At 39.8% G+C, this 27534-nt stretch overlaps 1 protein-coding gene across 2 annotated transcripts in view; it reads right to left on the bottom strand.

Annotated features, from left to right (window-relative positions):
* The window catches only part of NELL2 (neural EGFL like 2), a 156574-nt gene that overhangs the window by 91148 nt on the left and 37892 nt on the right, over positions 1 to 27534 (bottom strand). For both annotated transcript variants that reach the window (XM_054187934.1, XM_054187932.1), the window contains exons 6-10: positions 24451 to 24523; positions 24201 to 24283; positions 22994 to 23122; positions 21619 to 21721; positions 377 to 468 (exon numbers count right to left, since the gene is read on the bottom strand). In XM_054187934.1, coding sequence (XP_054043909.1) covers positions 377 to 468; positions 21619 to 21721; positions 22994 to 23122; positions 24201 to 24283; positions 24451 to 24523 — 480 coding nt within the window. The remainder of the gene's footprint in view (positions 1 to 376; positions 469 to 21618; positions 21722 to 22993; positions 23123 to 24200; positions 24284 to 24450; positions 24524 to 27534) is intronic.

Genomic DNA, 27534 nt, shown 5'->3' with positions numbered 1-27534 from the left:
ATTACGCCCCCATCACGCTCGCGCATCTCTCGCACCTGAGCATGTAATTTTGAACAATAACACTGCACACGTGTCAATGGAAACATACGGCAGTCTGCTGGTCTCTTATTACTGATGATGGAGATGATACCTATGGAGGAAAGAATGCAGCTTGATTGTCAAGCTGCGTAATCAAAGCTTGCAGCTATGGGAAGTAAATTTATTTGCAAAATTTGATGTGTAACTCAGTAAGACCAAATAAACACAAGATCCCTTAGATGCTTTTTCTATTGCCACTTCCTAAGGCAGACCTGTCTGCATCTCAACAGTTTCTTTCATGGGGACTTTGATTTTCTAACATGCAAGAATTTCTTTTTTCCATCAACAGTATTCTTACCTTGCACTCAAACAGAACACAGTCCCCTGAGCTTGAATACACAGTTTCTCTTTGTCCTTCAAAGTAGGTTCTGCCTTCAAATACGCACACCGCTTCAGGAGAAAAGAGAAAAAAAAAACGAAAAAAAACACAATGGTTTTGTAAAAAAGTGTTAGTACTCTGCTTATTGAACTGATACATTTTCTTAAAGATAACTGCATTTCAAAACAAAAAGTTTGAATCAGCTGCAAAAGTATTCTAAACCCACCTGTAGGAGTCTGGATATCACAAGGAGAAAAAAAGAAATTAGAGGAGAAAAAGAAACCAAACACGACAGAACCAGAAAAGCACACCTAAGTAGAAGGTGAAGGATGCTGAAGCAATACGGAGCACAGTTAACTACTGAGAGGGCAGAAGAGCCGTGTCTCGGGTGACGCCGAGGGAGCCATGGCTGCCCGCCACACAGCCCAGGGGCGGGAAGGACAAGGGAGAGGTGAGAGCGGTGCCAGTGGCAGGAACAGGTAATCTGCTTCTTGAAGAGGAATGTTGTATGACAAAGTGTGATCACGGCAGCCACACATTTGTTTGTTATCACAGCCCTTTGATGTTTCATCACCCCACATGGATATTTAAACGTTGCGTACTTGTATCTTGATAATCCAAGTTATTTACCATTACTGCTAAAGTGTATTAGATTACATGAATTTTATCGTACAGGGACCGACCTTCATCATTGACTGACTCTTTTTTTTTTTCCCCCAGTAGAAGCAGGATCGAGTATCTAACAATCAAATGACAGAATGACCCCCCCCAGGCTCGGTGTCTGTTATACCATGACCTGGCCGGGTGCCACCCCTGCGTCCTGCCAGTACCAGGTTTTACAGCCGCACGCTGACACACCTCATGCTGGATTGCTCACTAAAGTTCTTATTCGGTATTTAAGGGTTACATAAAACATCTTCACAGCAAACTGTCTTCCTTTTTTTTTTAATGGGTCCATTACCGCAATTACATTATGCAAAAGGCTAAGGCAACTGCGAGGTACAGAAAAGCGTATGTCAGTCTCTGTTGCTTAGGACACAGTCAAGGCTCATCAAGTAAGCATAATCATGAAATAACAGGAGTAGGTTACCACTTTCAAGTTCCAGATTACATGTTAGAGGCCTAATTTGCTAATCATTGATTTGGAGATGTAAATCAATTATCCTACAATTCATTCACAGAGAGATTTATCTATTCTGTTTAAATAGACGCAATTTGTAGACAATCTTAAAATATCTAACAGCACAAGTGTTTTTATTGTGTGACCTATATTAATTACTACTACTGCTGTTATTTTTAATCCTCCTTTTTTTTTTTTAACTTGCAGCTTCTCAATTTTATAAACTTATTACTTTGTCAGCATGTAAAAAGTCAGTTCTTGTAACTGATGTTGAAAAAGTCATGGACATAGTGAACAAAAAAGTTTCTTTTCAAATTCTAAAATACAAGTTATCACATCTTATAAAATACAAAGTATCTTGTGTGATATAAGCCTGCATAGCACTTTCAAAAAGTAATATCACAGCACGTTGCAACAGCCCAAATCCCATGAATGGCAGAGTTTGTAGACAGACTTAATAAAAGAAGTACAGAGAAGAGCCACAGGAGAGAGCCCAGGGGAGAATCCTAGGGCTAACAGGAGGAGAAAGTTTATGCAACACCCACAAAGAAAGGTCACAAAGAGTCAAAAAAAGCTCAGTACAGCACCTCTTTCCTCTCACAGAAAACAAGCTCTTCCAGAAAGAAGTATGTGGGGGAAAAAAAATCTATATAAATCTTTACCGGGGACTAGCAGATCTGGAATCCAGGCAATCATCCAGTCATATATATCACCTCCTATATATTACAGGCCATGACGCTAAACTGAAATACTCATATATTAAGCCCTTTCCCTCGCCCCACACATTTCAAGCTCCAAAGAACAACCACATGTGACAGGAAAAAACAAAGTATAGCAATGCCTGAGGACCACACAATGGCACTGGACTGATAACTTAACACATCCTCCTGTTTCCAACAGGCAGACTATGCCTGTTCACAGAAAAGGCAAAAGGCATCAAGATCAATGTCATTCCGTCTTGGAAGAAAACACTCTCCTGAAGCCAAAATATTCATTAACGTGTGAATAAGACCACCCAAGCATCTTTAAAAAAAAAGGATCCATACTACCTCAAAGCACAGCGCACTGAATCCAGTCTCCTTATCAACAGTGACAAACCTCTGATTCTTCAGAGAAACTTAGAAAACAATGTACATAGAAAAACCATCAAAAGAACACATGCAGCCTAGTGTGAAATCAGGAAGTTACTTCTTGATTCCACCAACAGCCCTCTGATGTCTTGGCATACGAAATTACTGTAACGCAGTGATGCAGTATTGCAAAAACTTGCTTTCCACAAGAAAATCGACTCTTCTCCATAAAGCCTTGTAAAAAAGAGAAACTTACAAATTCTGGGGCCGTAAGAGATGGCTTTGCCCAGACGGCCCTTGCCCCTTTCCCATGTGTCTCCATACACTCTCTTAAGATTGTTTCTCAAGGCCAGAAAGTGACAGCAGAGTGCATATTTCAAGACACTCGCTTGTGTGGGTCCCAGAAGTTTCAAGCAGTGCTGAATTCCCCACCTCCACACCTCCGTATGTCACCACAACACCTGGCCACCACGCCGGTAGAAAATTACATCTCATTCCCTGAATTCTCCTAAATAAACATTTCCAACTACTGGATTTTGCTGTGGCTTTGTCAGCAAGGTCATAAAGCCCCCAGGTATCGGAGACCTGCCTATACAGAGTGATCAAACTATGCTTAAGAAAAGAGTGAAAAAACAACAAACAATAAATGCCCAATTGAAAAAATAAGTTGAAACTAAATTGAAAACCTGTTAACCTGAATAACCTGAACACAAGCCCAAGCACGTCTTCCTATGGACTGCTGTTCTCACTGTGTTCAAAAGACACGTTCTTTCTTGAAATCACCAAAATCAATTTTACTTGGATTATTTCTTTCCTAGAAGGATTCCACCCTATTTGGGCAATTCCTTCCACTAAAAAGCAGCAAAAAACAAGGTACACTCAGAATCTCTAATTCAGAGCACTAACACTTAGGTTTTGTCTTCTCACCTATGCCAATCTAGTCAAGTGAGCTTACCAAAAACACACGGGCACTTCATCTACACCTGTACCACTGGCTCCATGTTTATTTAACAGACAGATAGCAGGGGTTTTAGTGACGGTCTAAGTTTGCCAGTGCACATTGTCTTTTCTTCTCCAATCCTCCCATAAATGCCTTTGCATCTTTCCCGTTCTCTTGTCAGACCACTCTTCTTCCTCTGCCCACAGAGGAGGCATCCTGCCAGAGAGCAAAGGGCAGATTTTCATCAAGCTACCTGAAGGCATCAAAAAAGTTTATTCTAAAGTTGTCTGGTTAGGTGAGCATTGAGCAGACTCATAAATATTTCCAGTAAGACAAAGCTACTAACCCTTCTGCCCCACTTTCCTCCTAAGACAGTGGGACCCACGTCCCAGGCAGTGTGGAACGGAACATTTCTGCTGCCTCCTGCCAGCACCTGTCACAGCCAGTATACATCCCATAATGGTGGTGTTTCATGTCTTTATTTTCCTTCAGAAATAAAGATATTTCAACAACATGAACATCTGGACTAGAACTATGTAATTGGAAAGTCCGGCGAAGATTTAATTTCTGCTTGGCGAGATGCTTCCCAAGATACCGTGATTAGTTTGTGATTGGTATCTCTCTGGGGAAACGTTATCATCTTTCATCTTCCGAAGTCCTTTCATTTGACAGACTGAGTCACAGTCAAGAAATTACCTGATGATTAGTTGTTCCACAACTTGATAGTTATTGCCTATGTAGGGTTTCATCTACAGCTGAATTACATCCACCACTTCCTTTTGCCATCAAACTTCCACATCCCCCCGGTACCTAAAACAACGTATATTATTCAAAGTACAGTTTTCTATGAAGACGGAACAGGAAATATATAAAACCTGCTAGGAAGTTTGACTACTCTTAATGTATTCCTATACAGAAGGTGATCAAATATTACAATGACAGGCAACAGTACAGGGCCTAAAAAATTATTAGCAAGGTCTGCTTATATTCCCGCTACTAATTTACGCAGGTGTAGTGATAATAAAACTATTCCCTGTAGTGCCATTTAACACATTGTGATAACGTGACATCTTCTTCATATTCATCCAGCAAAAGGAATCTTTCAGGAGCCCGCTGGCTGTTGTGTTTGCTCAGTGAATTACCAACAGTGTGTCAAACCATCGCTTCTCTTTCACAACTCTTTTTTTTCTTCCCACTGGCCTCCAAGTGACACTTTCCTTCTGCGCTTCTTAAAATGCCCGTGCCAAATCCATGACCCAGCTAACTCCTGCCTTCCGTTCACCGAGTTCACAGGATGTCACCAAGTACATTTTCTCACCTCTTTATTTATCACCTTGGCTATCTGGATTGTGTACGCCTTTCTCCGAGGAATGCATGCGCGCTTCCCCCTGCTATCTAAGCTGATTTTGATTCAGACTTATCACCAAGTGAAAGTAGACAGTTTTGGACACTGGTGAACTCCTCAAGCCACTTTATTTTCTTGTATTCATAATTGCCCACTGAGTGGCAGATGTGACTGTGTTTTGTGAAATTTGTCAGTAATTACAAATGTAACTTTAAATCTGGTAATTAATTCTATGTTGCTGCATTCTTTGTTCACATATGCTGGGTTAGGGGTGGAAGGGGTGTGGGAGGAACACCCAAAATTAGCATACAAAAAAAGCCCCACCTGTCTTGTTCATTTAGTTTTCCAACCTCCTCCTTGGAATCTCCTTGATTACATTTTCCACTGTCCTGAGATCAAGGCTTAGGCATTGTGTAAGTCCCATTAATCCTACTTGGCAAGCTTACATAGTGCAAAACCTCTGCGTGGCTTTATCCTCAGGAATGCACACAGAGGTAATGGTCACCTTTCCTGAATTTCTCTTTCTCGACTGCCACGCCATTCCTAGGCACTGCTCTCACTCCTTTCTTGTTTATCTTTGCAGGGATTTGGGCGTTATTTCTTATTTGCTCATTTTGTGGGGAGCACAAGTTCCTCTATTACTGCAGCCAGTGAGACTGGAGACTTGCTCCATTTCATGCCATCTCCCTCAACAACTCGAAACGATTCCAGATTTCAAGCTGGAAAACATATTGCTAATTTCTCTGGTCAATCGCTGTTGAAAAGCTGCATGTATATGCTTCAGCTTCCCCCACTGAAAAAAGAAAATACAATTTGAAAATTCTTAATGATAAGGAATCAATTACTATTTGTATCTTATTTCTTGTTAGCTGGAAAAGCTAAATGTCTCTATTACACTGAAAACATAAAGCTGTCATTCTACAGTATTTTTACGATCATTTAAGAGCATCTGCGGCGTGAGCCACCTCCAACAACACTAAAGGGCTGTTTAGTCACGTTGGCAAGGAGTCAATCTAAAATTATAAATTCTTTCACCCACTTCTCACGTTTCCTGTATTTCCCTCAACTACTATGAGGAAATGACATAACTCATCTACCCCATGTGTTCTTGCTGGGAAATATTCTGTAGAATTCATCTGAGTCCTAGAATGAAGGCTCCTTGAGGCATCCCTAAAGACTAAAAAAGAAATCTGAACCCTGCAAAAGCGCACCAAAATGTGACTAAAAACTGTTGACAGCAGTTCAGCTGAGGCATATAGACCTGACAGATGAAGTAAAACTTTTAAAGCAGGCTGCAGGACAAGGAGCCTGGGAAAGAGTTCGCAACCGATCAAAGCCAATGGACATCACGTAGCACAAAGTGAGCATGTGGCTGTCTCCAGTTAAGCAAAGATCCAATCTGGACCATGTGTTTGATGTCAGCTTCTCTTAAAAATGGCATTATTGCCACCCACACTGCAACTTTAGCTTGGTTAAATATGGCAGCCAAAATATTTCTACTGACAGACATGCACAACTTTGGCTTTAGAGCAATGGACCACACTCTGCTTGTCAAACAGAACTGGAATATTTTGGACTCTAAACGTAGAATTTTGAAAACCTGGGCATGACTAATGTGATCAAAATGCCTATCCATTTTATGCCGAATTAACTATATTTGCCAACCCATACTCAAACAAATTTCGCAGCAAAATGTCAAACAATAAAATTAAATGCCAAGACAAAAGCCTTAGGGGGGTGTCAAGAGAAGAAAAGTAATTAAGGTGAATATTAATTACATGACTACTCTTTTACAATTATATTAAAGGTTTATAAATAACACAACAGTCTGCAAAACCAGAAGAACTCCAATGCAAGCATTACATGCCCACTTAATCCTCATAAAGGTGGGTTTAGACATTATCTGATGGATTCCTTATGTAAGCTATTTGCAGTAGTAGTGACATAGCTGTATCTTAGTGAAGGTGCAAATAGATACTTTATCAGATGCTGACAGCTACTAATGACAGGGAAATTTCTGCTTCAGTTCCACCTTCTCTCAGCCAGACTGCTGGGCTAACTGTAAAAGGTGCTTTTCTGAAAACTTTGTTAAGAAAAAAATGGTGCAGCATAGAAAAATAAATAGACACCTCCCTAGAACACCTTATACTTCATGACATGCTTAAACTTGCACGTAGACCCATCAGAAAGCCTCAAGCCACAGGGACCCATATGCAAGATTAAATCCAGTTAATTGATTAGGACTGAGCGTTGCAAATTTCTGAAAGTAATGAAGAACTGCTGAAGACCTGCACGCTTTTGAGTCACTATTTTAAATCTAGGAGAGTTAAGCAGTTATCACCCATCAGCATTAATTTACTGTATAAAAAGCAGGTTGTGTTCTCCACTGCCATGTCGTAAGACCACCCATGGACATGACAAGGGAGGGGACCTACTCCTGCAACAGCCCTTACATGGGGTAACAGGTACTCTGCTCCACAGAGGATTCAAACAGGGCAGCGGAGGGCAGTAAGGCATTTTGGGATAATACCCACGTTTTTGCCTGGAGTTGCCATGAAAAAATAGCATGCACCAGTAATGCATAATTTTCAAAGACGTGTTTTTGCATAAGACTAGTGAGATGGTTGCTTTCTGCAGCCTTGTGGACACAGATCAGGTGAGCACATTCAGTAAAAGGGAAGCACCTCTGAACGGCAGCACCTTCTGAGATTTTGCCAATCTTTCATTTCACAGCTCTAAAAAACATCCCATGCAAAGAGCAAAACTATTCTGTTCCCCACAAAACAGTAAATCTGGCATTTATTTGGGTGAAAATAACTTGGAAGCAACATTTCCACTCTCCCAACCCACAGAGGCTTCAAACAGCTTCTGCTCCAAAAATTTGCCACGCTATTTAAGCACCCACAGACTACACTCGTATCGGAGCGACGGTCAGGGACCCTGCTGATGCTCCCATTCTCAACCAGACTCTCCACAGCCCAGAACAATTTCCATGGATGCTTTAGCTAGTAATTCTGCACCGTGACTTTGCTGCAGGCACCTCCCTGGCGAAGCCATGACTTCTTGTGACCTAGCATCGTGCAGCTCCATTTCACTGTATTTACTTTCCTCCCAAAGCCAAGTGCCTACACTTCCCCTACAAATGGCAGCCCCTTGTTAACTTGCCTATTACAGCAATAATCACGTATGCTTTATTTGCGTAATAGCACAGGCCAGTCTAATGTGTTCAGACATTTCCAGGAGTGGATTAGTGCACAGATGGAGCACCCCATCTATAGCTGTTGTTAGATCTCAGTTCTTTCAAAGCACCTGCATCTAGGTCCGTACAGGAACTGAACAGGATTTCACGCTCCCAACTCTTCCTCCATCCATTTTTGTTTCAACATAAGGAATCTGCCCATCCTTCCATCCTTCTTCTGGGACCCATCATCTTCCTCCCTCACTTCTGCCAGAATGACAGGATTAGTTGGCATAATCACAAACACCCCAGAGAACCCTACTTAACGTTCTCAAGCTAAATCCTTAGCATTAGTTTGGCAAAAGGTTTTCAACACAGAGAGCAAGGTAAACACATTTTTGAAAATCTTGATTAAAGTCAGTTATGTAAATCATCTTTCCAAATTTGTTATATACTCACTCTCAACACTCATTATCAAATAGCATTTAATCAAAAACTAATCTAAAAAAAAATGAGGTGCTACGAATAGAGCTGGAAATTTTCAAAAGACAACTTTAAATCGTAACCTATGTACACCTAACATCACGGCCCTGTTTCTCAGGGCTGCCAGAAGTTACTATTATGTGCCGTGCATTCTCAAACAATACAGTACTTCTTGTCTAAAGTCAGCTCAGGATTTGAAATAATTAAAAATGTAAAAGTAGCTGGAGCAGATGTTCACAGATTCTGCTTTGTCATAGCTAATTTCTCCAGAGTGCATCTGCTGATGTTCCAACCCAGTCACAGAAAAAAGAGTAAGCTGCAGTTCACAGCAACTGTTAACGGGACTATTCCTTTTTTGTTTGGGAACTAAACAAATGAGAGAAAGCCTTAGAGTCACTGATAATAAAAAAAAAATAAATTACGTATTATATCTATGTTAACACTCCTATTGTCTTCAGGGTGAACTTTCAAGACATAAGATCCAGATTTCATGTGCTTGTGCAACCAGCTGTGTTTGTCTATATGGGGCTGTAGCCTATGCCAGTCTCTAGAAGAGCTGTAATACTTTCATCTTACTGATATGTCAGCCAACTCACTTTTTTTCCCTTTTCTGTTGCCTACCACTACCTTTGTATGGAAATCAAGAATCACCAAGCACAGTTTAAAAAAAAAGAAAAAAATTCATTTTTAATTATTGCCCATTAGCATCAAGCCTGCATAAGGCAAAGTACAACTCTGCAATTTCAGTGGCACAGAAAAAAAATAGGTACATCTTTAAAATTCATTTCATTACCGAGAATCTCAGAAATTACTGGAACAGGTTAAATAGCATTAAGACAAAATGCTTAATGAATTTTATGAAACCTGTTTTCAGCGGTTTTCATTTTTTTAAGCTCTTGAAAACCTGAGAGAAAAATACCATTTTGCATTGACAAATTCTTGAATTTGTTTTCAATATATTATTAGCAAATACCTTGTTTTCATCAGCTGCAGATACATAGTATTGGTATTTAGTAGAATTATAAAGGAACAGTGGACTTACGATGATCACATTTGACAGGTAAGAAGTCTAAGGTGTTGCCCTGGCAAGAACAAGTACTGTCTTTCCTGTGGAACGATCTAGTTTGGTTAGAGGGAACTTCATTGGGATTGAGAAAATGAATCCACGTGGCCTGTGATCACCTCACCTCAATACAAAGGGAATGCTTCAGTATTTCCACAAGAAATGTGAGGAGCAAATAACCATAATGCTAGAAATGCATTTTGAAGGCATAAGATAACTTTATTACAATACTGAATTATATTGAAAAGTCAAGTTAGTTTCTCCTTCCCCCTCCCTCTAAATTCCGCTGTTCAAAGAGCTAAACCAATGGGAGTAAATATCTTGAGAGAAAGAACAAAGAAAAATTTTGCCCTCAAATTTTGAATAAATATCAGGAACTCAGTATGTACTTTTCCTGCAGGACACAATCCTGACTATGAACACAAGGCACAGCCCACAGTGCCAACAGCTCCAGGTCAGAGCTCATGAACATCTACCCAGAAATGCAGAGACACACCTGAGAGAGAATGATTTGGACTTGTTTTGAACAGTGCTGGTAAATAGCTTCCCAGATGATGAATGACTGTTGCAAGGTACACACAGACCACTTTTCAGAGGACAGCAGAAGCCAAGGTGAAGATTTTTAATCTGTTTGCCCACACTGTAAGAATCAACCTCTTACTTCCGTTGAGTTTTCACAGGACTCAAGATGTCACACTGGAAACAGCAAAGGCGCAAATGTGTGAAAGAAGATGGTTGAACTGATGCATGAAAATGAGGATGTGATTCCTTTATTTATTTATACGCCCATTTTAATTTGCTATTTTTTAAAATGTATTCACTTATTCCCACATTTCTTCATAGCAACTCTGCAATAAGATACTGCAAAATTAGTAAATGGAAAATCTGTGGTTAGGTGCTTAAACCGTACCACCAACTCTATACATACAGTGCCACAGACGACCATGGACAAGATTTAAGCATTCTGAAGTAATATTGTACTACTATTAAAAAGCCTGTCTGAGAACTTCACGACCACCATATACAAGACTGTTAGCTCTTCTCTGCTATACTCAGATTTGATTTCTCATTTAGGTGCCTTGAGAATCTAACAAAGCCTCTGGATACGGCATGATGGAAATACCTACAAAAAAGCCTCCCTATTCACAAGCCTGTAAAACGTGCCTAGAGAGGATGCTGCACTTTGGTGAATATGAATGTAACTTGAAGAAACATCTTAAGGAAATAATACCTTATCTGTCAAAGTAATAATAATATAGGGAGAATCATGCCAGAATCATACCTTCAATGTATTTGAAATACTCCCTCACTAAAAATAACAGGTACGTGCTTATTTTTCAGATGAGTTAAGCACATTTTCTTTCTTTGCTTTCAGGATAGGAAAAAGAAGATCTGATAATTGGAACCAGGCATTTGCTGCCCTAGTTTACTACATCAAACACTGATGTCACTGCAATACCATTCTAACACTAATATATATAAGTATATACTGGCCATCAGAAATAAGCAAGATAAAAAAGCTTCCCTTCACCATAACAGGTTATGATAATGCAAAACAACAAACTTAATATCTTCAAATTTTTCACCTGTTAGGGGAAAAAAAAATCTAGATGTTAAATAATTTTAAGGGATTTTAACCAAATATCATCATTTACAAATAAAATGAGATCTGGGAAACCAGTCTTAATTATACTTGAAAGAAGTTTACATAAACTTTTTCCAAGAGCAGCCAGGGGAGCATCAGAATCTTCATTTCCAAGCAGAAAGTTAGAGGAATTATTTCAACAAGTAGCAGGAGAAAAGTACTAGTCAGCTACTCTGTACAGGAAGACAGGATGGTCAACTACCCTCCCAAACAAACAGAGCTTTCTTCTTAGTAGAAACTAGTACCAAACAAAACTCCCTAAAGAAGGCAAAAATTAGTAAAAATGTTCTCTATATTGGCAAAGATGCAGAACAGTGATATAAAAACATGAGAATTGCTGTAGATACAGCACTGTGCCCAGTACAGTCAAAAAAAGCAAGTAGCAGAAACTCTTCAAATAAAGAGGATTGCAATGATTGCTTTGAAAGGCATAGATGAGAAAAGTATGAGAAAGGACTGTTACGCCGTATGTGCTGCGATTTCAATTTTAACGTTGTGTCTCACATGGGACAACGTGGCCATGATTTGAAGCCAAATATATTTTATGAGCTGACAGATGTAGAAACAGTGGTCAATAACAGCCTGGAGGTCTATATATCACCCTTCAGATATCTGCAAGTGACGGCTAAGAGAATTAAGCAAGCAGTAGAAGGCTTTATTCACTACACATTTCCACTGAAAAAAATTCAAACTTTTGTAGTCCAAAAAGACTGAAAACCACTGGTTTAAATCATTATCTTTATAAAAAGAGAAATAAAGGATAACAGTATACATTATTTTATATTAGTCTCACTGAATCAACTTCACTCATATTTTACCATCCCTTCCTTAGAATGACAGGGAAATAAGATCACGTTATTGACGGCTCTGTGACGGCGTTTTTTCAGTATTTTATTTATTGAGTTTCAGCCTCCACAACCTTCTCATTTTTTTCACATGACATAGGCACTGTCAGAAAACCGTACGTGTGCCTTCTTTTACACTCCCGTGGCTCCTACCAGTGCCTCCCCCTAGCCCAACCTTCCATCCAAATGACCCTTGTCAACGTGACAATCCTGTTACGAATAAAGAGTACGTCGGGTGCAAACTGGTCTTTGAAAACTGCACAGATGTCAACAAGCCATGATTCCCATTTGGCTGGTTGGTTGGTTTTTGGTATTTTGCTCTATCCAGCTCCATGAAGTGCTCTCTGCCTCCAACTTCTTACTTTTCTGTGACCTAGTCCAAAACCTGCAGTTTTAAGGTATTCAGCTAAAGCCAAGTTCTGCTCGTGTTTCAGAACACATGTCCATTAAAGACCATTGTGACTGGTACTACAGAAATTTGCGAGACCTACAGAGGAAAAGCTCCAGGCAGAAACCAGAACATCAGCAACCAGCTGCTCAATCTGGCAATGTGCTCCTGGTTAAGGGACAAAAAAAAAAAAACCAAACCAAAAAACCCCAACAAAACAAATAAACAAAAAAACCCCCTCACACTCCAATGACACAGGTGCAGAGTGACATTAGCTCGCCACTGGTGAGAACAAACATATTGAAATCAACGCATAGCCATGTGAACTCCCACGTATCCTAGGTCATGTAATTGGTTTATAATTGTAAATAAAATTTACAATTTTTCATAAATAAAATTGTAATTGTAAATAAAACCAGATTTTTTTTTATTATTATTTCATAGCCACCTGACTAAGCAAATTCTGGTGAGATCAGCATTACTAAAGTCAAGGTAGTAACATATTAGAGCTTGGAACGCTGCCAATCTGCCCACTTCCAGCTGTCTGAAAGCCAAAATGTTCATATCTAACATATGTTAATGTTCTATTTGCACTGGAAATAAACTAAAATATTAAAACGCTGCAGGTATTTTATATTTTGTGAACTCCCTGGTAAAAACATAATAAAAATGAATAGAAAAGAATAGGTTCTTTTCCCAGACAGCCTCAACAAAATAGGTTATAAGATGAGCAGGGGAGAGCAGAGCACAGCCTACAGCAAAATTTCCCATGTAAAAAAAATATTTTTAATTCTCTACCAATAAAACTACTAATATTATGTTTCCAATTTCTTCTTTAGTGCAGATTGCTATACATTCACTGTAATGTATTTTAATGAAGAAGGATTTTCTTAAGCATACTTTATTTTATAATTCACTCCTCAGGCTCACAGTAAGACTAAAACTAGATGACTTTACCATTAACTGGAATTCTCCTCATCTACTGATACATTGCCTCCAGATCTAGAGTCTTCCAGTAGAGTTCCATAATGCATGGGGTCCAGAATAGGGGAAAAGTCACTCGCCTAGGAGGGAACTGCATTTTTATTCATGAAAAGCCTGACAGACGCGCAGGGCACCAACTCCCCCAGTCCCCCTCTGCTAACACAGAACAATGAAGTTCAAAGGATGTGGGGAAGGAGGAAACGTAGAAGCAAAATATTCCAAGAAGCCAAATCCCTGTAAGCTGTATTTCAATTTACTGTAAAAGCTGTATTTTAATTTACACGGAACAACAGCGATATGAGGAGTGAGTTTCCTGCTCAGAAGGGAACTGAGTAAAAAGACTCAGCGTTTCCCTTCCGATGGAGGTATGCTGCCCAGCTTACAAAGAACAAAGGTCACTGGAGACTACAGGCTCTGCACCAAAAAGCCCCTGACAATTCTGCCATTGAACATATAACAGACATAAATGAAATATATTGATATAGTATAAGAGCAGTTTGAAAATTTCTATGCCTTCACCATGGAAAATACAGCAGAGACTGCGCAGCGAGGGTCAAGGGTGAGATTGTCCCTGCCTACCAAAGCCAAGGGGAGTCTTTCCACTGTCTTCGGCTGGCTTTGAGCTCAGTACAGGAAAGGCCCCGAAACATTATTAAGAGTGTCTCAGTGCTCAGCTTCCTGAGTTGTCACGCTTCCCGGAGAAGAGAAGGCTCTGAGGAGATCTTCCCAATGTGTGCAAATGCCTGGTGGAAGGGAATGCAGAAGAGGGAGCCAGACTCTTCTCAGTGGTGCCCAGTGACAGAACAAGAGGCAATGAGAACTAATTAAAACACACGAAATTCCATTTGAACACATGAAAGCACTTTTTTACTGTGAGGGTGACCGAGCATTGGCACAGGTTGCTCAGAGAGGTTGTGGAGTCTCCATCTGTATAGAAATTCAAAAGCCGTTTGGACACGGTGCTGGGCAACTGGGTCTAGGTGGCCCTGTCTGAGCAGGGGAGTTTGGACCAGATGACCTGAAGAGGTGCCTTCCATCCTCAACCATTCTATGAGACTCTGAGATTGTAGGACTTATGCTGGATTCACAATGGATGCATGATACATGCATCAATTATGCTTTTCCACTATAGCTTTGTAAATCTAAAATAGTTCCACTGATTTTATTGACCTATGTGAGTTCAAGGATAGACTTTTTCCCCTCAAAAATATTTCTTTAGAAAAAATATTTGTGTCCTATTTCTAAATGAATATAAATACTGCCTTTTTTTGAAGACACAGAGTTGCCGAAGTAATAAAATAGTATAAATGGTCAGCATGGTGTAATTCATCTCGGTACTACAAGTGTGTACATAATGCTTTTCATCTGTCATTATAATGTGATACTATCATTGTATGCGCTTCAAAAGCCTGAGAAATAATATTCATGTGAATCATTTCAGCATAGAAAACCCATAAAGCAGAGGCTGAACGGACACTATTCTGCTAAATGCTAAATAACGTTCAGAAGTTCTGCATGCTGACTACAGGAGGTTATAATAAATAACATGGCTTTAGGAAATAATCCCGTGCGGGCTATCTTTTAGTACTATTCTAAGTAGGCTAATTTACCTGATTTTTCATATTTAAAAAAAAAAAAAATCTCAAAATAACAGAATTTATGCTTTATTTGAACTTGTATCCTTAAAAAGCCACATATAAATATTTATCATCAAAAAGCAATCCGTCTTTTGCATTAGCCAGAATGTTGCTTCTCCTTTATATTCTAAGCTTTAAAAAAAAAAGCTATGATAAATGACTAATCATTGTTTCACTGCCAAAAACTGCCCCCTCTTTTTCCAGCACCGATGCCTGCTCTGTCGTCCTGAGCCTGGTGGCTGCCCCGCAGTCCTGAGACCCGTGAGGTGTCCCCGCCGGCCATCTGGAGCTGCTCTTTGTTTTCCAGACTGCCCCTTCCTCCCATTTACTGCAAGGATAAGATGGCCTGTTGAGTCAGCGCTCACTAACCCCCATCATTCCATCATCTCTCTGAGCTGCAGCCTCTTCTCTGTGCCACATCAAATGCAGGAGAAGCTCCTCTGGCGCTTGGGCGAACGAGGCGGGGGCTGGCGTGCCACGCTGCCACCGATGCACGTCACCCAAGGCAGGACGGTGCCATTCCTTCAGCCCTGAAGAAAGGTGGTGGTTTTGTAAGAAGACGAAACTTAGTGAGTAGCAGAGGCTGAAGCCCACAACGCTTCAATCCACCTGGACAAATGATGGATTTCAGAGGAAGTTTAAATATCCCTTACATTCCTAGATAAAAAATCTTCACTCTTGCTGATGGTCAATTGCAGTGCAAATGAGAGGCAGATGGGCTTTCAAAGCTCCTTCCCTCTGTGTCAGGAGGCTACAAGTGCTGGAGCTTGCAGGAGAGTGGCTTTGAGGAAAAATCAACGCATCATGAAGACCAAAAGGGGACATCCCCTCACTTTTAATTATAAAATTAAAAGTTTCTGTAAGCTAGCAAGACAGACCACTGCATCGGAAAGCCATCCATGCTGTAAGAGCTACCATGTCCAGATTTGTGTTTTAATTATTTTGTTCAAAAACGTTTCCCAAGTTATATAACCCCATCTACACGCTGTCTCTCCAACCTGCTAGCAACAGAGGTGTGAGCTGATCCAACACAGCCCTCTGCTTCTCACAGTTGCTTAAAATACTTGTGTTTGTGTGGATTTGGCTACAGTGCACCAGAAAACCAACAAATGTCCTGTTTCAGAAAAAAAAAAAAGTGCATGCAAAAATCACAGCCCGCCAATTTGAACATAACGGCTGAGACTTTAATCTCAACTGAAATGTGTTGGGATAGATTTAAATAGTTTGGGATTAGGTCTATAAGTATCTGCAATGTCACTGGGAGGAGGACAGTGATAAGAAGAGAGTAATTTCTTCCTGCAGATCAGTCTTTGATGGCGGGAATTATTACTGGACCAAATACTGGTACAAATACCACTTCTGGCCTTAAAAGAAATGAAAATCAGCGACTTTGTTAAAAATACACTGGCTGCATTTAAGAAAGTACATATATCACGTAGCTATTGGAAGTGATGCCTTAGTGTTACTACACCGACTATAAAAAAGTAACCATAAAAAGATTTGCTGACCAAGCAGCAATTGTCTCAGCTACTAAGACATTGGCAGTCCTTCCCCAGTTCACTTAAAATAAATGAACTTGTCCTTGTACTTCTTAAGACAAGTCCGTGGTCTAAAGCAATACTTTATAAGGTCAGTAGGGGAGCTTAATCTCTCCCCGATTTGTATCAGTACCTATCACCACACAATGCATTTGTCTCTGCAGAGGAGAAAGAATTTAATGATCGCTTGAACATACCTTCTTAGATAAGCTTAAAATTGCATTAGGAATAGAAAAGAAAGTGGTCTCTGCTTCCCAGCTCCAAACAATTCTCCACAGGAAGCTCCCATTGATCTAAGACGTATGCTCTAGTAGCTGGACTGAATTTTGTGTTGAATAGCTTGTCTGTAGCTGAAACATATCCAACACACTGGCCAATTTATGTGCCTCGAAAGACTGTTGCTTCTTTTAGCCCATTACAGCTAATAGAAAACACAATGATAATTTGCATGCATTGCCATTCCTTATGCTAGCAGCATCGACCTTCACACAAGACAAAACAGAACAAGTTGTCTGAATGTCCTCAAAGATAGGGAGTTAGGGGAGAAGGTCAGGGTTTATTTTTGTTTTCTTTCGGCTCACAAGAAGAGCCAAAGTCAAAACAATATCGGTAAAAAAAATTCTACAACGTTCCTCACTAAGTGTTCTTCCCTGACTTAAACGAAAAACATGCAGAGTCAGTTGTGCTCAAACTCCTCAAGTGTTGAGAATGTCATCAAACAAGACACAAGAAAGCTGCACTGTCCAATCTTTAAATGCTGGGATGGAATGAAATTCAATTCCTAGGGCTTGACAGTGTGGTAGGCTCCCATGACTTTCTTAGCGTAACTACTTAATGTCAGAACCAGGCTTAAAAATCCAGTGCTTTCCATTCCTATCTGACACACTTGATATTCATTATACTAACTGTTGGAAAGATTAAATTCACAACTGTAGCTGTCTGAAAATTTGGTATCTATTCTAATTGCCTGGGCTCCCTATATAGTCCACGGAAAGAAATGTCCTCCAGCAGGCAATTCATTCCATCTCTTCCAGACCCTTCTCAGCACCAAGTGCCCTCTGGAGGTGCCACTCTGTTCCACTGGCTATCGAGAGAGCCTAACTGGTGATGTCCATACTAGTAAATGAAACTGGACAGGTAAATGAAACAGTAAAGGCCAAGAGGCTTGAAAAGGCTTGATTACAGTCCATAATCCTCCACGTAGTTTGAGTGTTAGCACACTTCATGGCACCATTTTGGCCTGTACCAGCCAACATGCTCTGACGCAATGCCAGGCATGGCTGGGGGGACAGCACTGCTTAGAGGCCGTTCCCAGTCAGCCACCTTGATGCAGACAGTCTGCTGAAGGGGACAGGGAAAAGAGAGCTTCGCCATGTAGATGTGAGCCACAAGTGTCACCTAACCCCAGGGCCACCAGACTGTGCCTGTCCTATTTTATTTACTAGTACAAATACAGATTATATTCCCAAATTCTACATGTCTAAAGCCATGTGGAATGAATTGACCCTCAATCGCTATCAAAAAAAAACCAAAACAAACAACAAACAAACAAAAAAGAAAAAAACTGCAAAAACCTGAAGCCTGCTTTCTCGTCACTGTAAAATCCTTAAGTGTTGTACATTTTTACTCTTCTATACCAGCTGTCATTAAATCAGACACCATTCTTTTCATTTTCAGTGGCTTTGTTTGCACACTAGCAGAAGAAGAAAGGAAGAAATGCAGAGGGAAGCACTCTGCCCTGGGTGAGATACAGCAACAAGGCTGCCACAGCTACCACTGCCTGGGCAGTTCTACTCATGACAATTTGGTAGAAGCAGACGATCATCTGGTATGTATTGGGACCACAAATACCAGGAAGGAAACGGAGATACCCATACATGACACCAAGCTGAGTGGCACGGTTGACATTCCTGAGGGAAGGGATGCCATCCAGAGGGACCTGGACAAGCTCAAGAGGTCGGCCCGTGTGAACCTCTCATGAGGTTCAACAAGGTCAAGTGTAAGGTCCTGCACCTGGGTAAGGACAACCTCCAGTATCAATACAGGCTGGGGGATGAAGGGATTGAAAGCAGCCCGGCCAAGAAGGACTTGGGGGTACTGGTGGATCAAAGGCTGAAGATGAGCTGACAGTGTGAGCTCGCAGCCCAGAAAGTCAACTGTATCCTGGGCTGCATCAAAAGAAGCATGACCAGCAGGGTCAAAGGAGGTGATTCTGCCCCTCTACTCTGCTCTGGTGAGACCCCACCTGGAGTACTGTGTCCAGCTTTGGAGTCCCCAACATAAGGAGGACATGGACCTGTTGGAGCAGGTCCAGCGGAGGGACACATAAATGATCAGAGGGATGGAACACCTCTCCTATGAGGACAGGCTGAGAGAGTTGGGGTTGTTCAGCCTGGAGAAGAGAGGACTCTGGGGATACCTTACTGCAGCCTTTCAGTAATTAAAGGAGGCCTATAAGAAAGATGGGAACAAACTTTTTAGCAGGGCCTGTTGCAATAGGACATGGGGTAATGGTTTTAAACTAAAAGGGTACCCTAAAAAAGGGTAGATTCAGACTAGATATAAGGAAGAAATTTTTTACGATGAGGGTGGTGAAACACTGGACCAGGTTGCCCAGAGAGGTGGTAGATGCCCCATCCCTGGAAACATTCAAGGTCAGGTTGGACGGGGCTCTGAGCAACCACATCTAGTTGAAGATGTCCCTGCACATTGCAGGGGGGTGGACTAGATGACCTTTAAAGGTCCCTTCCAACCCAAACCATTCTATGATTCTATGTTCTGTCTTGAAACAAATACTGAACTCAGCTAAAGAACAGCGTATCAGGCATCACTTTTTCTCAGCATTTGTGATTGACTGTTCCATACTAAAGACAGTGGCTCCTTGAGCAACCCACCCTAATTAGCTGCTTTCCCAATTACAAGCCATCTGTGTTTGTTCTACATAATCTAGTCAGATGCCACATCCTCTGATATCGTTCTAAAAATGACGAATAAAAAAGTTATTCTCAGAAACTGCCCAAATGGAGGAATTCAGCTCTGACCCTTCAAGCAAGAACTGTGGTCACTGAGTACACTGACCGCAATCAGCTCAGACCGTGAGCTGAAGATGCCAAGAAGGCAGGATACAGCTGGCAAATATACACGAACTCAGCGACAACTCAGCATTCTCACCGAACAGGCCTGGAAAATAAGTGAGGGTCCTGCAGTCTCCGTTGCCTCTAACTTTCACTCTTTACACTCTTTCAGTGGAATGTAACTAACTACCTTGTCAATGGGACTCCAATTTACACTCTCTGTCTTTTGGTTTGAGTTTTTTTAAAGGGCAGTTTAAATAACCTAGATGAAATTTGGAATAATTTTTCAAAATAATTTTTTTTATTTTTTCATCTAATATTTTTTCTTGTTGTTTGTCAAGAGAGTTTTATGTGTGCATGTTAGTTACAAATTGAATTATGTAATGGCACGAAATTAACTACACTGGAAGCTAAAAGGCTTTTGATAACATTAAGAACATCAAAAAGGCAGTATCAGAGTAAACTTCACAGTGTGCTGTACCAGAACAGCATGTTAATTGGAAGGAGAAGTAGTAATGCTGTATGACAAGGTCAGTGTCCATATACTCATTCACATTTCTTGACCTTTGTCAAGACTCCCAAGAAAAACAACTTTGTAAGAAGTCTTATGATGCGAGCACTTCCCCATGAACATCTGGATGGAGAATTCCCAACTCAATTCATAGGCAGTACATTACAAAAACATGCTTCAGAGGATCAGGTTTTCAAACTCTGCCAACACGGTCAAAGATTCAAATAGAGGCTTGAACTCCACACATCTCACATCCCTGAATTACCAGTTCCCTGAGCCATCTAATATGCATGGAAATTCTGTGTAGTTGGTTAAAAAGCAAAAAAAAAGTATTTGAATTCTCATTTCCTTTCAATTAGAATTAAGCTACTTGAGTAAGTTAATAAGGTTTCATAAAATGGGACGGTTTGTGTAACTTCTAACACAATTAAATATTAATAAACTCCTGCGGGAGCAAGATCAATGGAGTACAAAATGTCTTCCTGAATTTCATCTTACAACATGTCATCTTAACCAGTTATATATTTCTCTATACTCTGTACAAAGTTCCACACAGCAGAAGAGTGATGAAACCACACAGATAAATCTCAACATTTACTGAATAAAGAAGTGTCTGCATCTCATGCTCAATTTCAAGAATGGATTCCACCATAGTCCAAAATAAATGACCATCAAATATGTGATACACATCCATAAACAACCTGAAATATTATATATACTCCAAGTAGATAGCGATTAACCTAAAATTCCCCTTCCCTGGCCCTATTTGCAACAAAACCAAAACGCTATAAACCCAAAAGGTAATCACCTATCTTAAATGACAATATTAAATTACTTCTATCCAGTTTCCTGTATAATTCTGTCTGACCTTTTGTGGAAGAACATTTTTAGGTGTCTGGGTTTTGCTGGTCTCTTGGGTCTAGTATGAGCTTTCCCTGCTCTTAATTACAGAAGAAGAATCATAAATCTCAACTTCCATTTCTAGCACTACAACATAAGGTGGAAAGTACATTCTTCTTGCGACAGAGGTGCTAGAAACACTGGTCAAAACAAACACAAGGCAATTGTTCTTGAATTTCTAACAGTTTGGTCTAAAAGATAGACTATGGAAGCCTGCAAAAAGTTTTTTAAGTAACTTTCTTTTTAAACAGTAATAAGAAATATCTATGCTTTTAAAAAATTACAAAACTAAAATAAAACAAAATATCCACACCTGAAAAATGAAAACGTTCTGGTTATCAATTTCCCAAAATATTTCAGAGCAGTCTAAGTTCACCAATTGCTCGACCCAAATATTTAATTCCCTGACCAGTTCTTTCCCTGACATGTTTACAGAAGGGTTCATTTTCTTTACAGATTTCAAAATATTCATTCGAAGGAAGCACCACAGTAAAACTTACATTGACATTCCTTGCAGCACTTCCCATCCACATACGCCAGGGCAGAGTTAAGCGGGCAGTCAGAGTGGGGGCAAATCAAAGCTTCGCACTGCACAGTACCGTTCTAGAAGAATAACAGGTGCTTAACTGACAGTTATATTTAGCAAGAGCAGAGATGTTCTCAACCACAGGAACTTAAAAATCTATTTTTAATGCAATGAAATCTCTAACCATACACAAAAAGACATTTTAACGTGGTTCTTTTAATAACTACAAGAACAGAAGCTATACCTTTAGAATATCATGCATACAATCTTTTGGACATGTATGATGCATTCTTTGAGAGGATAACGATCAAATTTTTTCTTAAAGGCAAATCTATTCGGAGGTAAAACATTCTGCCAATCAGCAGCAAATTGACAGATTAGTGTGAAATAACAACCTCACAGAACAACACTCTGCCTTCTGATTTTTACATAGGAGACAATGCACTTCAAAAAGGTAGTAATATCATAGCTGCAAGAAAAATGTGAGACAAAAATACATGATGCATTTAACACTAAATTCAAAGAATTATAAATAGCTATCAGCCAGATTTGATCCCATGGACTAAGTCTTCTTTTCATCAACCACAAAACACTAAAAGCAAAATTAATATCCCTCCAGAAATATAAAGATCAAAATCATACTAAGCTTAAGGAGAACCATTGCAGATAGCAGCAAATCAATCCAAGGTGCAGTGCAGACAACAAGAGCCTTTTCACCAACTTCTAATGGCCTTTGGATTAAGCATTTAATGAGTTCAAAAGGAATTAATGAGTTTTACATGAATGGACAATAACAAAGATGCCATGGTTTGGCACCTGAAAGGATACTAGCAATCACTGCTGGAGTTGTGATACCTTTGGGAATCTTCCATCCACCTAACAAATCTTTTTCACTTGTGACACAGCAGAGCATGCATATGACCCTGACATTTTACTCTTTATTACTTATTGAGATGTAACCAAAGGCAACCAAAGGGAAACAGACACAAGGGATCTATTAAACCATTTGCTAAGAAAAAGGCTGTGTTTGTAGTGACAAAAAGCAGGGAATTCATTATTCAGAGAAACCATTCACAACTCAGTGCATGGGAATAACATGATAGCTAAGTACATTGAAGAGCATCTGCCTATGGCGACATGAAATACAGGAGAGCTACACATGCTGCCACTGCTGAAACAACAGGGCAATGTATTTATTAATACTATTCCTTAGATTTAGAGCAGAATTTCTAGCACTTTGTTGCTACTTCCTAGCATACACCTGGAAGCTTTCTCATTATTTGCTTCAATAAAAGTGTAATCAGAGGAAACACAGAGTTCCCGAGTCTGCACTCAAATTGTAGCCATACCATGCAAGTGCAGTTCTTACAGCCATCTGTCCAGGATTCGAACTCTCTGTAAGTCATGCCTTTCATTGTGCAGGTCCTTTCACAGTAGCACTGATCCAACTTGTTCATCCTCTGCTCAGCTTGGGACAACTGTAATTACAGTTCACAAAAAAGTTCGGAATTTGTAAGTGGTTTCCACATTAGTATAAACATGATTGAAACTCTTCCCCTTATCGTCAAGCATGCAGGTGAGAGAATAAATGTAGGAAAATGCAGCCAAAGAAAGACAAAAACCCAATTATTTTCAAATACAATATGATTAAACCATCAGTCATTTGGAGATGGAAATTGAGAAGCAAGACACAATGAGTTTCATCTTTCACTAGTAACATCAGGGAAGTCATGAAACAAAGTGAGTATGTCATGTCAAGATGAGTATGGTCCCTGATTTCTTATCTCTCTATGTGTGAACTGACCAAGAATCTTGCTCTACATCAATTACTTGCAGATACTAGGTTATGTGCAAAAGACCTGAATCTGATTAGAGAGGCCAAAGTGGAGGTAAAGCTCCAAACCAATGTGCTAGCAATTTTTCCTCTGCTTCAACCAAGGCTTTTTTATCATTTGTGTATCAAATTAGCCGGGTAACATCATTCCTGTAGACACCTACAGAACTCACATTTAAAACCAGAAGACTAGTCTATGTTCACTGGCAGACATGGATGCTTTTGGTGTGATATTCCGGGGGAAAAAAGAAGAAGAAAATTCTGCTTTGGATTCTTAATTCCTTGTCTTGCATATTATTTTGTCTGAACATGCCTTTGGCAGCTCAGGTCTAGAAAAGTCTTGGACCAGTAGGTCTTGCTTCAATAAGCACTATAAGCATAGTAACCTATTTCATTCCAGGTTTATTGACTTGTTAGCCTAACAGACAGAGCTTGAATATCTATGAGCCCTTTCCTTGCTCAGGGATTTGGATTCTGTTTACCATTAAAAGACATGATTCTATAAAAATATTACAACACAAGAAAGCTCTCTGAACTGGGATTTTGTATGTATACACACCAGGCACAGACACACAAATAAAAACCTATAAACATACCATGCAGGGATGTTCCGCACACACGCACATGCACAGCCCCACATATGCACAAATAATCTAAAAAGATGGCAATTAAAGCCTCAGAGTCCTTATTTCTCCCATGCCATACCTCCTAGTAAACATTACCTTAGCTGATGTTTTGGCTAAAATGTCTTGCAGTTCCATAATTTTCTGCACGAGTCCATGGAAGTCATTACAAGTCGGGCATGCTAGAATAACAAAATATGTCTATTATTAACAAAAACATGTATAGGCTCAATCGTGTCAAAGTTGACAACCAATACATCAAAACTTAAGATTTTAAGAAAGCTTGTAGGACAGAAAGTAGATACAAAGCACACCTCTCATTTCATGGTATAAGAATTAATAGACTTACTGCGATTAAGATCTGGGCATTGAGAAATAAATCCTTGAGGCATGACAAGTAATTGCACATCTTGCATTATGCCCTGTGTGTGTACGTGGTGGGGGAAAAAAAAAGGATACATTATTTTTACCTGTCAAAATTATGTTTGTCATTCACCATGCATAACATTAAAGCCCACACAGAAAAACTACCTGATAAAAACAATACTTATGAATACACAGCTTCTTGCCTGGACCCAATGCAGTGATGGAAGAATAAAGAGAAAGTAAAATAGATAGATGTACAAATACAGACATACTGAATCATTTTTAAAGACATAAGAACAGAATCATTTTTAAAGACATAAGATTAAATGTCAAGATGTAATTAAATGGCAAGAGTTTGGTTGTGTTGAATTCATCATTATTTTTAGTTAGCCATTGTAGAAAAGCTTGAAAATGACCTTTAAAAGTAATTTGAAAAACAGTTGCAGTTTCAGTTACTTTGAAACACTCTTTTAAATAAAATGCTAATTTTTCACTAAGCCATAACTGTCAAATAGAAGTGAAGATTAAAGAAACTGGAGTCAGGAAACACATTCATGCAAGCCCTTTATGATTTCGATGGGGATCTTTCCATAAAGCACGCAGAATGCTGAGAAACTACACGCCTGTTACCCAGCTGCAGAGTCGCATGTTGGCAAGAACTTAGAGGAAGGGAAAGTTTAGGATGAAATTCAACCGTGCCATCTGAAAAGGGTCGGTTTCACCCAGAAGAATAGATCTCATGCTTGCAGGCAGAATTTACATGCATCCTTAGTCATTAAGATATCATTAGTGGCCACTTTGCTGCTCTCCATAAGCAAAGGCGGAACAGCAATTTCAAAGTGAGCCATCCTATCATATTCACTCCAGACGTCCCTTTCATCTATGACTCCCTCCCTGCATCTCCAAAACCCCTTCTTAGGAGGAAAAGCAAAATGATTACAACATACTTCAGTGTGATTGTGAAGAGAACGTTTCATGACACTAAGAACACCATGCAAACTAAATGCAAAAGGCCACATTTTGTCCACATACACAGGACATTTAATACAGATGTTGCAAAGCCAAAGAACCATAACTTTGACCTCAAATGAATGACATGGGGTGACTTAGCAACCTAAGTGACCTACAGAGAAAAGCAGGTGTCACTGGAGGGCCTACCCTTCTCCCTTAACAACAAAGCTACGATCTAGGACAACCGGATGCTCCCCCATGCTGCACGAGGAGCTGTGAAGACTAGCTAACAGTGAAAAAACAGGTGTGCCCGAGACATGGTTCCACATCAGGACCTCCCATAACATGTGTTTTGGAAGTCAGGAGCAAAGACCTCTTTGAAGAGCACACCAGAAAGACACCAAAAAGCTCACTGCATTAATTTCTCCTCCCTTCCTTCCTCTGTGTCATCAACTTCAAACTCATGTCAACCCAAGTTATGGCACTTTCATGAAAAGGAGGAATGGCACAGTCCAACCCATTCAAGTTTAAAAAAATCTTCACTAAACATACAGGCAAGTATTCAAATCACTTAGCTACGAGCCAACAGTAAAGCTCCTCCAACTATTTGAAGAGCTTTATTCATTATACATCAGCTGTGATATAAGCTGACTCTGCCACTCGCCAGGAACTCAGGTTCCTTCTCATTCTGCCAAAGTCTCAACAGGGAGCTGTGACACCCAGCCCAGAATTTTGGCACAGGCTCCTAAAGGACCTAGTGGTTCAAATTAACACACCAGTGTTAGGTACCGAGAGAAGTTACACGGTACCAGAAATCAGGTAGCCAGAACTGCTCTCTCAGACTTCATACCTTAAAGTGAAACAGGTACAAATATATCCCAGTGTGAATATGCCTATTGGCACACTCGTTTAGTGCAGCAATATTAGGTTCAAAATCAAATGCAGACAAATAAAATCTTTTTCAGAGTGACTAATGATTTTGACCCCTCTGGACAATCCATTTAATCCACTCAAAGCAGCCTGATTTGGGGAAATAGCTAAGTGCCTGGACCTCTCAAAATCAGATCAGTAGTTGCCCCACATTGAGTGTCTAAAAATACAGGCTTTCCAAAACACTAAGAAGCATTGAAAGGCACCTTCTAAACTGATGAACCTCCAGTACCACAGCATCATTTTCATTTTCAGGTACAGTTTGACCATTGGTATTACATTATGCTGGAGTATATTTTATCTATATCGATGCTCATTTAAGAGCTATCCATTTCTGTATTTGTTAAGCTGGTTTAAATTTGTAACTGAGGCAAAATGCTCCATGTATTTTGTTTATTTTTTTCTTTCTTGAAAAGAAAGGAAAAAAATTACAGCCTACTACGGGAGTATTTATTTTTCTACACCTAATGAGTTTCTTCACAGTGACTATGATTGGGCAAAAAGAAGAATATAATCAAGTCAAAAACTGAGAAGGCGTAAAAAAATAAAAGGAATATTAAAAAATTATGAATTATAAGCACATAGGATAAATGAAGTGCATCTGAGATCAGCTTAAGCAATGTATTAATATTTTCTGATTTTATTCTTGGAGTCAACTGTTTATTTAAGCCAGAAATATGATTTTGCAGCTTGTTTAGCAGATATGCTCTTAGTCTTTTGGAGGAAAAGGAAACACATATTGAACTGAAAAATAAAAACAGTCATGCTTCAGTTTTCAAATCTGAGTGCCCCCACTGGACCTCTGTACTTCATACACCACAAGGACATAAATTAACATTTCAGTATAGCAAATGTATTTCAACACCCAAAAACTGATTTTAGCACAAAAGCACAGAACTTTCTGTGAAAACCAAAGTCAAAGTGTTTTACACTGAAAAAAAGATTTAGCAGGCCATATTTTAAAAAGTGACTGGGTCTGTGATCAACATCATCAATTCTATTTTGCAGCTCAAGTAAAAAGATGCCTACTGAGAGGAAAATGGGACTGCAGTGTGGAAGACATCCACAGGGATGCCATCATTTGTTAAAGTGGCTCCAGAGAAGACTAAAGCCAAACCACAGATAGCGGCTGTGACCAACGACTGCTCCCTAATGGACTCAGAGGAATCAAAATTTACACTCCAGT

The sequence above is a fragment of the Rissa tridactyla genome, chromosome 1, assembly GCF_028500815.1.
Source record: "Rissa tridactyla isolate bRisTri1 chromosome 1, bRisTri1.patW.cur.20221130, whole genome shotgun sequence".
Classification (NCBI taxonomy): Eukaryota; Metazoa; Chordata; class Aves; order Charadriiformes; family Laridae; genus Rissa; species Rissa tridactyla.
The sequence above is the reverse complement of the archived record's forward strand: the minus strand, read 5'-3'. Positions and strand labels throughout refer to the sequence as shown.